The sequence below is a fragment of the Octopus bimaculoides genome, chromosome 28 (genome assembly GCF_046866305.1).
Source record: "Octopus bimaculoides isolate indiv1 chromosome 28, ASM4686630v1, whole genome shotgun sequence".
In the NCBI taxonomy this organism is placed as follows: domain Eukaryota; kingdom Metazoa; phylum Mollusca; class Cephalopoda; order Octopoda; family Octopodidae; genus Octopus; species Octopus bimaculoides.
In genome coordinates this window covers 11974424-11987405 of record NC_142955.1, presented here as the reverse complement: position 1 = coordinate 11987405, position 12982 = coordinate 11974424, and the positions used below count along the sequence as shown (strand labels likewise).

The following is a 12982-nucleotide window of genomic DNA, read 5'->3' as shown; positions in this document are numbered from 1 at the left end:
AAAACCAGAAAGACTTGGGAGCGGAAGGATTTTTCCCCTCCTCTCAGGGAGACATGATGTGGTGCAGCAAAATCCAAAAGGAAGCTGCAAGACTGACTCCCTTTCTAACTATCAAAAAATAAGAGATGAAGAAATGTGGCTGAAGGGAGTGGGTAGGTCCCAATAGAAGAACAGATCTTGAATTGTAGGGATGGATTGAAAGGCCACATCTTAAAGAAACCAACATACAGCATTAGATCTCAGGCCCCAATCTGGAACACACAAGGGAGGCAGAAGATAGGGAGCACTCAAGACGACTAGAGGCAGACCTGAAAAAGTAGAGATCCAACTCAATCTCGATTTCAGGCATTACTCTCCCATTTTTGACCTTATATATTTTACTGAAACCTTTTTTCTACCAAAGCAATTTTGAAATTTTTTTAGCTGAAAATGTAACTTAGGGTGTGATCAATCTAAAAATGTAAACATCATGTGATTTGGTTAAAAACTGAGTTAGTGACAAAGCCTAGAAGTGGTCATGAGTGTGTGAATCATATATATATATGTATGTAATATATATATATATATATATATATATATATATATATATATATATGGTGTAATTATCAACAGGGCAAATTTTTTAAGCCATTTCTCCACAGACTGAAAAAAATGATGAACAACCTTAATTGATTTTCGAACCTTATTAGGTTCTCATCAGAGGTGTCTACATCATTCTGAGTCTTCAGAGAAACAAGCAGCCAAACTGTTTATATACTCAACAAATCCAGCAGTTACTCTATGAAGGAGTCCCTAATTTGCATACTGAAAGTAGATGTGCTACTATGAATCAGAGTAGACATGTGAACAACAGTGGCTAAGTCATACTGAGAGTACATCAAGATTACATAGCAAGTAAGCCACCCAAACCAGGGTATGCTGAAATCATGGGATGCAGTATGGTGAACCGGAACTATTTCAATAGATGAACTTACTGAGTCAGTAGTGAATATCATGAGATGCTGAATGAATGAACAGGCATCAACCTGTCAATAGGCAGGATCAGTGCAAGAGAGAGACAACTGTGCTGGTGTGGTCATGTGGCAAGAATGGATGGGGACAGATGTGTGAAAAAGTGCCACACCCTAGTGGTTGAGGGAACCTGTGGAAGAGGTAGATCCAGGAAGACCTGGGATAAGGTGGTGAAGCACGACCTTTGAACATTAGGCCTTACTGAGGCAATGACAAGTGACCGAGACCTTTGGAAATATGCTGTGCTTGAGAAGACCTGGCAAGCCAAGTGAGACCATAACCCATGGCCTATGCCAGGGGTGTAACCAGCCACTTTTATCTTCTATTTGCCTCTGTCACCTGGACATCAATGTTTTGAAACTGACCTGTTTTCCATTACATTTCAGACAAATTCAGTACTGAGTTGCTGAAGCAGAAATGTTATCATAGCAAATATTCTGCTCAATACCACAGATTTGCTTGTCCATTGTTTGACCATTACCACTCGAGCATGTCCCTTAGTGGCTGATAGTGTGTGCACTTCTGATCATAAGCAGGTGAAGTGTGTGTGTGTGTGGTGGGGGGTAATAGCCATTTGTTGAGAGGGACTCTTTGAATAAATGTAACAAAAAGCAAAATGTGATAGGAATATTAGGGATTTTTCATATTTTCTAGGGACAGGCAAATTGGAAATGACAGTTAACACCCAAGGACAAAAATTGAGTTACACAATGTTATCAAGCCATTGTTTTATTTACTGAAGGAGTTGGAGGGCTAAAATGTAAAAAATTTTAATATTTTTGCAGAAGGAAACAATCAACCAATTCTTTGCTCTTTTCCTTCTCTATGTGGTAACAAAAGCCATTTCAAAAAAGTCCACCAATCAACTATTACACCCGTCTCACAAGTGTAATAGTTTATTTACTAATTCTTTAATAACTGAAAAATATATTTGATATCGAAAAGAAGAAAGCACCATTTTTTTATTTCCTGTGTGTCACATTTCTGGATATCTTTTATCTTTATCTTGCTTCAGTCATTGCATCGTGGTCACGCAGGGGCAGCTGAAGATTTCATGAAACAGATCAATTCCAGGGCTTATTCTATCAGTCTGGTACTGACTCCATCAGTTTCTTTTGCGGACCTGTTCAGTAACAAGGACACAAACCGATGGCAGTTATTAAGCAGTAGTAGGGAACACAGATACAGTCACACACAAGTTTCATTTAGTTTTCATCAACCAAATTCACTCACAAGGCTTTGGTTGACCTGGGACTATAGTACGATACTTCCCAAGGTGCCATGCAGTGGGACTGAACCAAGAACAATTTGGTTGGAAAGCAAACTTCTTAGCATACAGCCAAAGAATGAATTTTGACATTGCTACAGTTATTCATTTATATGAATACATATGTATCTAGTTAAGTGACTTATTTTCAGTGAATGATTTACTACAAGTATCAGTTACGTGTTTTTACTGCTATATGAAGACATTACTGGTTCATCAACTTTACAGGGAGTGATTTACTATTGGCAGGGATTTTCTCTAGAATGAATGTTCTCATGTTTCCTTAAGATTCTTCGATCAGAGAATGACCTACCACAAATATGACAACTATAAGGTTTCTCTCCTGTATGAGTACGTTTGTGTTTAGTTACGTCACTGTTTTGGGAAAATGACTTACCACAGATATCACAATAATTCGGTTTCTCTCCTGTATGAATATATTTGTGAATGGTTAAGTGAATATTCTGAGAGAACGATTTACCACATGTGTCACAACTATATGGTTTCTCTCCAGTATGAGTGCGTTTGTGAATGTTTAAATGACCTCTTTGAGAAAATGACTTGTCACAGACATCACAATGATATGGTTTCTCTCCTGTGTGAATGCGTTTGTGATTGATTAAGTGACTTCTTTCAGAAAATGCTTTGCCGCAGATATTACAGTGGTATGGCTTTTCTCCTGTATGAATACGTTTGTGTGACATTAAGTAACTGGCTTCAGAGAACGACTTACCACAGAAATCACAGTGATGTGGTTTCTCTTGTGTACGAATGTGCTTCTCTCCAGAATGAAGCCGTTTGTTGTGTTCATTCAAATAACTTGTTTGAGAAAACGATTTCCCACAGACCCGACAACGATATGGTCTCTCTCCAGTGTGGACACGTTTGTGATTGGTTAAGTGACAATTTTCAGTGAAAGCTTTACCACAGATTTCACAGTGATATGGCTTCTCTCCCGTATGAATACGTTCATGAGAAGTTAAGTGAGATCTTTGAAGGAATGATTTACCACAGATATCACATTGATGTGGCTTCTCTCCTGTATGAATGCGTTTGTGTCCAGCTAAGTTCCTGCCTGCTGAGAACGACTTACCACAGATATCGCAGTGATATGGTTTATCGCCTGTATGAATACGTTTGTGACTAATTAATATACTACTTCTAGCGAATGATTTATCACAGGCATCACAATGAAATGGTTTTTCTCCCGTATGAATACGTATGTGGGTAGTTAAGTAATTTTGGGTAGAGAACGCTTTGCCACAGACATCACAATGAAAAGGTTTTTCCCCTGTATGAATACGCAGGTGAATGGAAAAATTACCTTTTTGAGTGAATGATTTATCACATATATCACAATGGTACGAGGACTTTTCTTTCCGTTTCAATATCATCTCTTCGGCAATATCAATCATTTTAGGTTGCGTTATACATTTCATGTCACATAATCCACTTTCCATTATTTTTCGTTACTCACCACATTATAATTTTCTGATTTGCATTTTATACCTAATAAATATTTCTATTGTTATATTTTCATCGACTGCAAACAGTATTTTAAGATGCTGCAAAAATCATTTAAAATGTTGTCCCAGTTTGGTCGGAATGCAAAATTCTTTCATGCATATATTCCGGACAGTAAATCCAAGCACAGATCTATGAAAAGAAGCATATATCAGTTCTGTATAGACAGTTCCCTTATAAAAGGATATCATTTTAACTTTATGTGAATGTGGAGAAATCTTTTGTAAAGGACATTATTTTAAACGAGTGTAGCAATCGAAAAAGTGCGTCAAACAATAACAATGCGGCGTCAAGATGGAAGCGAAAGTACTTCCTGCGCATGCGCATCTATGTATGCGCCCGCAAGAGTGCATCAATAGTGCTTTCAGCTCCATATGTAGGGGAGCTAACTCTTATTAAATCCCCTATCATTTCACTATAGATCCTTTTTTTTATTTAGATATAGCTACTATCTTTCGGGCTGCGAGCTGACAGATTCGTTCGCACACCAGACGAAATGCTTAACGTTCTGAGTTCAAATTCCGCCGATGTCGACTTTGCCTTTCATCCTTTCGGGGTCGATTAAATAAGTATCAGTGTAACACTACCATCAATGTAATCGACTAGTCCTCTCCCACCAAATTTCAGGCCTTGTGCCTTTAGTAGAAAGGATTAAACAGGTACCAGTTACGCACTGGGGTCGACGTAATCGACTTAATCCCTTTGTCTGTTCTTCTTTGACCCCTCTATGTTTAGCCCCCTGTGGTAATAAAGAAATAAATATATCTTTTATCTTTTACTTGTTTCACTTTTTTTTCTGAAGCCTGAGACTTATTCATGTCATTATACTGAACCGCTCGGTTACGAGGACTTAAACAAACCAACACTCTGTATACATACATACACACATACATACATACATATACAGTATGTATGTGTGTATTATATATATATATATATATATATATATATATATATATATATGTATATGTATATGTATATACGTATATACATATATACATGTACACACGTTTGTGCATGATAGTGTATAGAAGTATATATTACTCAAAGAAATTCCAACTTTGTCTGATTTTCACGTTTTATTTACAATCTTATAATAATGTAATATAAAATAATATAATGAAATGACAGAATGCTAAATGTCCATTCTGATTGGACAAATGCAACTGCAGCTGTTACAAGACTATGCCTAATGTTATGGGTTATTGTGATGGTTCTTAGTTCTTTTAACTTGTTGACACCGTAACTGCAGTATTTGGGACTCAGGTCTGTGAAAAAATGGGGGTGTGATTGAGATAGGTCTAGGAAACTCACTTTTGCAACAGAACTTAAATAGATCATGTTAGACATCGTCTGATTGTGTCAGTATATATATTGATGCGACGACCGAAAATACAGTTGGCATTATATCCCTATCTCCCGGGCTAGGTTTTGAACCCGTACTCTGGTCAGTTGGGGAGAATGGTATTTCCTTTGTCTCGTCGGCAACCACAGCTATTTTTAGCGTAGCTGCCCCTTTCCGGTCAGCGAAAGTTCAAAAAAAGGCAGCATAGGAATTGTACCGACCGACCCATCTTGGCAGGGGGTAGGGTAGCACAATGAGCTATGGTATTTGGGATGAATAGGAGAACAAGAATTGGCGGCAAAAGCAGTTAGCAGAGAATTTTGACCAGTGGAGTTCTGGGAGCCAGCAGGGGCAGTCGAGCGGTAGCAGCTAGCCGAGGCAGTTGGGTTGTAGCAGTCGTCCGAAGCGGTTGAGGGACAGCAGTTTGCCCGTTGAGATGGGGCCAGTCGAGTGAGAAGAATAAGTCTGACGGATAAAGCTTGGTCAGCAGAAATGTATAGAGAGGGACAGAGAAATGAAGATGACGGATAAAGCTTGGTCAGCAGAAATGTAGAGAGAGGGACAGAGAAATGAAGATGAAGGATTATAAGTCTGACGGATAAAGCTATGGTCAGCAGAAATGTATAGAGTTCCAGTGACAGAGAGACGGAATTGTAGTGGCAGACTACCTTGGTCAGTTGGAAATAGCAGACCTGAAGGAAATGAACTTCGTTGTTGGTAAATGTGCTTTTATATTATTTTAGAGAAAAAAAGAACTCAGTTGTTAACTGTGTTGTTAAATGCTTCTAAAAGAAAGGAAAAGAAAAGAAATACAAAAGAAAGAAGCAGAAGAACTTTGTTGTCAAATGAAACTTGAGACACGAACTTTGCGATGTAAAAATGATTGGAAAGCTTATAATTGTTTGGAAACTTTGTCAACGTTATTGAACTGTCATGCCATGTATTGGAATTGTTATTATGTAATGCTCTATTCTAATGTTTTAAATGTATTCTGTGATGTTATGTACGACAAAAAAGAAAAGGTTACCCAACGCATGGTCTTCGTGTTGTTTCTTCCTCCCCGTCCTATTTGCCTGTGTTGTTCTTCGTTACGTGCTCCAGCCGGGGCTTTATTATCGGTCAGGATTGTACCGACGGACGAACTTGCTGGCTCACTGAGCGAGTACGAACGTTCGCGCGTGCGCGAGTCCCCCATTATATATATATATGTCTGTACGTATTGTCGTCGTCGTTTAACGTCCGTTTAACGTCTCGCTCAAGGAATTTCATGTGTCACCCGCACAAGAGCCAGCACAGGGGCACCGGCAACGATCTCGCTCGAAAAACCTCATGTGTCACCCGCAAAAGAGCCGGCCCAGAGGCACCGGCAACGATCTCAATCGAAAGATTTCATGTGTCGCCCGCGCATGAGCCAGTCCAGGGGCACTGGCAACGATCCCGCTCAAAACATTTCATGTGTCACCCGCACAAGAGCCAGTCCGGGGGCACTGGCAAACGATCCCGCTCGAAACATTTCATGTGTCACCCGCACAGGAGCCAGTCCAGGGGCACCGGCAACGATCTCGCTCGAAAAAGCCTCATGTGTCACCCGCACAAGAGCCAGTCCAGGGGCACTGTCAACGATCCCGCTCGAAAGATTTCATGTGTCGCCCGCACATGAGCCAGTCCGGGGGCACTGGCAACGATCGCGCTCGAAAAAACCTCATGTGTCACTCGCACAAGAGCCAGTCCATGGGCACTGGCAACGATCTCGCACGAAAGATATCATGCGTCGCCCGCACATGAGCCAGTCCGGAGGCACTGGCAAACGATCCCGCTCGAAACATTTCATGTGTCACCCGCACAAGAGCCAGTCCAGGGGCTCTGGCACGATCCCGCTCGAAAGAATTCATGTGTCACCCGCGCATGAGCCAGTCCAGGGGCACTGGCAACGATCACGCTCGAAAGATTTCATGTGTCGCCCGCACATGAGCCAGTCCAGGGGCACTGGCATCGATCCCGCTCGAAAGATTTCATGTGACTCCTGCACATGAGCCAGTCCATGGGCACTGGCAACGACCTCGCTCGAAAAACCTCATGTGTCACCCGCAAGCCGGCCCAGGGGCACCGGCAACGATCTCGCTCGAAAGATTTCATGTGTCGCCCGCACATGAGCCAGTCCATATTATATATATACATATAAATACTTATATGTATATATATTTATATATATAAGTAGCTTGCTTACCAACCACATGGCTCTGGGTTCAGTCCCACTGCGTGGCACCTTGGGCAAATGTCTTCTACTATAGACTCGGGCCGACCAAAGCCTTGTGAGTGGATATATACATATATTTGGTATATATGTATGTATGTATATATATATATATATATATATATATATATATATATATATATATATATATATATATATATATATATATATATATACATACATATATATATATATATACGTTTAAGATGATTCCCATGCTTTCCCTGATGAGAAGGTTACAATTTTAATATCAAAGATCCCTATGGATCACACAGGTTGTAATCCTTTGAAACATATGTAGGAATAAAGTATGCAATTATAACATGCGTATTCTCCAATCCTTAAATTCTTATATATATATATATATATATATATATATATATATATAAATACTTATATATATATATATATATATATATATATATATATATATATATATATATATATATATATATATATATATATATATACAAATACTTATATAAGTAGCTTGTTTACCAACCACATGGCTCTGGGTTCAGTCCCACTGCGTGGCACCTTGGGCAAATGCCTTCTACTATAGACTCGGGCCGACCAAAGCCTTGTGAGTGGATATATACATATATATATATATATATATATATATATATATATATATATATATATATATATATATATATATATATATATATATATATACATATATACCGGAGTAAGCACATGAAATGTGCAACAAGGTGGAAAAAAGAGTACTCAAATACCAGGGAACGTGAAACTCAGAGCAACGGTTTTTTTGTTATATTTCTGCTGCTTTTAAATAAAGTATATATCTATATATATCTATATATATATATATATATATATATATATATATATATATATATATGTGTGTGTGTGTGTGTGTGTCTGTTACCCAACATCGCTTGACTACAGATGCTGGTGTGTTTACGTCCCCGTAACTTAGCGGCTCGGCAAAAGAGATGGATAATATAAGTACTAGGCTTACAAAGAATAATTCCTGGGGTCGATTTTCTCGACTAAATGCGGTGCTCCAGCATGGCGTCAAATGACTGAAACAAGTAAAAGAGTAAAAGAATATATATATTTATATATATAAATATATGTATGTATATATATATTTATATATATATATACATTGTTGTATTTGGGGATGGTCACGTTGCCAGTTTAGCCAATAAAAACACACGCACTATATATTTGGTGTTAATTTGCTTCAGCTTTATATTACATTAATCGTATTTCGACCAGAGTTCTTTTGTCACACTTCTGTGACCTCATCAGTGGTCCTTTGGTTTCTTCTTTCTTGTTTGTGTGTCCCTCCTTGCTAACGATCAGCCAAAATACAAAATGGCTATATATATATATATATATATATATATATATATATATATATATATATATATATATATATATATATATATATATATATATATATATATATATATATATATATTATAGATTTAATCAAAAGATTAAATATGGTACTTAAAATGTTTGAGGCACCAGAATTTGGTAGGGTAAAAACCAAAAATAAAATCAAGAGGTTTGGTGAATAAAATTTGAAGAAAAGCAACAAAAATCCATTAGGTTATAGCAGTACGTACGTTTCGTACAAACTTCATTTATTTATGTAGTGAGAACACCACATAAGATGTGCAATGAAAATGTACTCCTCCGCTGCATAATGGAAGTGTGCAAATACAAGAATAGGAGAAGAAAATACCATCTTGACTGGACTGTTAATCAACAGTCTAGTGAATCAAACAAGAATTTAATTTCTATATATTCTAATTGGAGGGGTAAGATAGCAGTAATTTCAATTTAGAGGAAGGTAGATTAAGTAGTAAGGGACAGCAGGTTAGGGGTAAATCAAGCAAGGGAACAAAATGATAAGAAAAAAGGAAAAAATATATATATATAGAAATAAAAATGAAAAGACAATGCCCTAAGGAGTGGGCAGTGTGATAATGATTCTTATTTCTTTATTGCCCACAAGGGGCTAAACATAGAGAGGGCAAACAAGGACAGACAAAGGGGTCAAGTCGATTACATCGACCCCAGTGCGTAACTGGTACTTAATTTATCAACCCCGAAAGGATGAAAGGCAAAGTTGACCTCGGCGGAATTTGAACTCAGAACGTAACGGCAGACGAAATACTTCTAAGCATTTCGCCCGGCGTGCTAACGATTCTGCCAGCTCTCCGCCGTCTTAAAAAGTAATTTAGTTAAATTACTTTCTAAAGAGAATCAGTTAACACAGTGATAATCGCGAGCTGGCAGAATCGTGCTTATTGGCATTTCGTCTGTCCTCGCGTTCTTAGTTCAAATTCCATTTAGGTTGACTTTGCCTGTCATCTTTTTGCAGTCAATGAAACTAATATCAATTATGCGAAGGGATCAATATAATCAACTAGGCCCCTCCCCACAAAGTTTAGGACCTTGTGCCTATTGTAAAAACGTTAATTACTAAACGACCCTGCACATGTGTATCGGAGTTCATAAAATTACTAATTATATAAATGAGAAAAAAAAAGTAACAACTTCATTTACTTATAAAAAGTTGAATATTACACTTACTGTATTGTATTTAGCGTGGAGGCGCAATGGCCCAGTGGTTAGGGAAGCGGACTCGCGGTCATAGGACAGTGGTTTCGATTCCCAGCCCGGGCGTTGTGAGTGTTTATTGAGCGAAAACACCTAAAGCTTCACGAGGCTCTGGCAGGGGATGGTGGCGAACCCTGCTGTACTTTTCCACCACAACTTTCTCTCACTCTTACTTCCTGTTTCTGTTGTGCCTGTAATTCAAAGGGTCAGCCTTGTCACACTGTGTCACGCTGAATATCCCCGAGAACTACGTTAAGGGTACACATGTCTGTGGAGTGCTCAGCCACTTGCACGTTAATTTCACGAGCAGGCTGTTCCGTTGATCGGATCAACTGGAACCCTCGACGCCGTAAGCGACGGAATGCCAAATGTATTTGGCACAACGCAAATATTGATATTCCACTGCAAGTTCAAGTCCTTATTGTGATGTAGGGGCTTGTTTGACTCAACGACCCTGAAATCTATGTCAGCAGAGCCAGAGACTTCTGCCAAGACCTCTGATACTGAACATGTCAAAGGATACAGGCGAAACTTAAATGGATCCCCTCTACCCAGAGGTAAAAATGGGTTCGAGTGTAGAGCCAATACTCCTACTTAGAAACAAGTAAACTTCTAGAAGCATTGGTGTAAATTCAAAACCAGCAAGATCTGGGATGGTAGAAGATAGCTCAGAGTTGGAAAATGTAAAGAAAATTCGTTGAAGGTCTATGCTTTGTAGAGAGTGAAATGCTTGTGTATGGATACCTTTGTGTCTAGTTAAGTGGCTGAGCTGAGAGAATGGTTTACTACAGATGTGGTTTCTCTTCTGTGTGAATACGTTTGTGTTCAATTAGATGTTGGTTTTGAGAGAATGATCTACCACAGATATCACTGTGATAAGGCTTTTCTCTTGTATGAATATGGTTGTGTGTAGCCATGCTAAATCACTGAGAGAATGATATACCACAGATATCACAGCAATACGGTTTCTCTCATGTATAACTTCGTTTGTGTCTAATCATCCCGTACATACACATTCGCATGCATACATACAAAGACGCCCGTACATATACACACAGACACTGTCAAACACGCCCACGCAAGGAAGCAGAAGTAGGCACACATACACAAGCACACAGGTATGCACACAGAGAGACTCATGAATACATGCATACATACGCACGCAAGCCCTCGCATACAAGCAGACTACAAGGTCTCAAACAGACAAACGCGGCGTCCATAACGGACTAAGGCTAATTTAACGGTTTGTTCCAATGCGTCATCTCTATATCCCACGAGTCTAGCCAATCTCCTGATTTCGTTGGCAAACACATCGAGCTGTTCGCCTATCCACTTCGCTTTCCCCATAAATGGCCCTTCTGTGAAAGCCTCCATCAGCCGGTCTTCTATTTTTTCTGCGCTCAACTGGTCCTTCTCTTCCATTTCCAGGTATTGCGCCAACCCCGATCCATCGAGGTACAACGGTATGACACTCGCTATGGTAATCTATACCTTGGAGTCTTGCCACAAACTTAATTTCTTGCAGCCAAGCGGTCAAATCTCCCTCGCCACAAAATGGCCTAACCGTCTCATTCGAAACACGGACCATATCCATCGTTATTATTATTTTTTTTTTGAGCTGAAATAGCTTGTGATGTAAATGAAGAACAAGATGGAAGCGAAGAGAGAATTACGGTAGTCTTACCTGTCGGACCGGGAAAAGGGTCACTTTCAACATCCACGTGCTGTCTCGATCTGCAAGGTTCACTCCACGTCCACGTGCGCTATCCGTCGCTGTACACTCTCACACGCCTGCTTTGATGCGCTGTATGCCGCCAACTGGCTCCTCACGCTTCCCTGATGCCGCATGCCCACCGCGGCACTTCCGGTGGGACCCACAGGCCCCACTTCTGACATAACACGCCTACTCCCTCACTTCCGATCCTTCCCTACAACACAGCCTGGCTCATAACACCACACTAACGATATTGCCACTTCGACGCATTTTCTGTCCTTACAGTAATAAAATATATTAGCATGACAAAAAAGCCAGATCGTACCTTTAATAAACCCAATTCTTAGACATGGATGAGTGCGTTCAACTGTGTGCAAGTCAGCGGAAACAGTAACGCCTTTGATAGTGTGTGAGTTTAGGGACGCCTAACCTAGACAGATCGGCCGAAAGAGTCAGCGATCGATGTTCAGGTGGATCACCAAAGCATACGCTTCTTTGTAGCAATTAAATATAAACTGCAAACTTCCAACGAAAAAAATAAATGGTGTACGCAATGTTATTGAAGACTGCATGTCGTTTCATGTGGGAGTCAAAATGGATATGTGTAAGACAAAACTTTTCCATGGGCGTAGCTGTGTGGTAAGAGGTTTGCTTCCCAACCACACGGTTCCCAGTGGTTTCGATTCCCAGCCCCGGCGTTGTGAGTGTTTATTGAGCGAAAACATCTAAAGCTCCCCGAGGCTCCGGCAGGGGATGGCGGTGAACCCTGCTGTACTCTTTCACCACAACTTTCTCTCACTCTTACTTCCTGTTTCTGTTGTGCCTGTAATTCAAAGGGTCAGCCTTGTCACACTGTGTCACGCTGAATATCCCCGGGAACTACGTTAAGGGTACACGTGTCTGTGGAGGGCTCAGCCACTTGCACGTTAATTTCACGAGCAGGCTGTTCCGATGATCGGATCAACTGGAACCCTCGACGCCGTAAGCGACGGAATGCCAACAACAATTGTATTTGGCACAACGCAAATATTGATATTCCACTGCAAGTTCAAGTCCTTATTGTGATGTAGGGGCTTGTTTGACTCAACGACCCTGAAATCTATGTCAGCAGAGCCAGATACTTCAATCCCACTGCGTGGCATCTTGGAACACAACGAAAGAAAGAAGTTGCTACTATATATATATATATATATACATACACACATAAAAATTTATTTATGAGGGTAGAAATGGATATTAATCAATTTGAACCAGTGGTCTAGC

General features: G+C 39.8%; 1 protein-coding gene and 1 long non-coding RNA gene across 2 annotated transcripts; both read right to left on the bottom strand.

Annotated features, from left to right (window-relative positions):
• Window positions 1-1724: 1724 nt before the first annotated feature.
• LOC106884142 (uncharacterized) lies at window positions 1725-11194 on the bottom strand. Its single transcript, XM_014935373.3, has 2 exons — window positions 9979-11194; window positions 1725-3934 (listed from the first exon to the last, which is right to left on the bottom strand). Exon 2 carries the CDS (start codon window positions 3736-3738, stop codon window positions 2518-2520), a length of 1221 nt encoding a protein of 406 aa, XP_014790859.3. The 5' UTR covers window positions 3739-3934; window positions 9979-11194; the 3' UTR covers window positions 1725-2517.
• LOC149130579 (uncharacterized) lies at window positions 1725-12837 on the bottom strand. Its single transcript, XR_016238869.1, has 2 exons — window positions 11690-12837; window positions 1725-2134 (listed from the first exon to the last, which is right to left on the bottom strand). It is a non-coding gene; the product is annotated as an uncharacterized LOC149130579 (long non-coding RNA).
• Between the last annotated feature and the right edge of the window lie 145 nt (window positions 12838-12982).

Coding starts and splice junctions, on each gene's coding strand:
- LOC106884142 (XM_014935373.3), bottom strand. CDS start 3,738: ATGGAAAGTGGATTATGTGACATGAAATGTATAACGCAACCTAAAATG.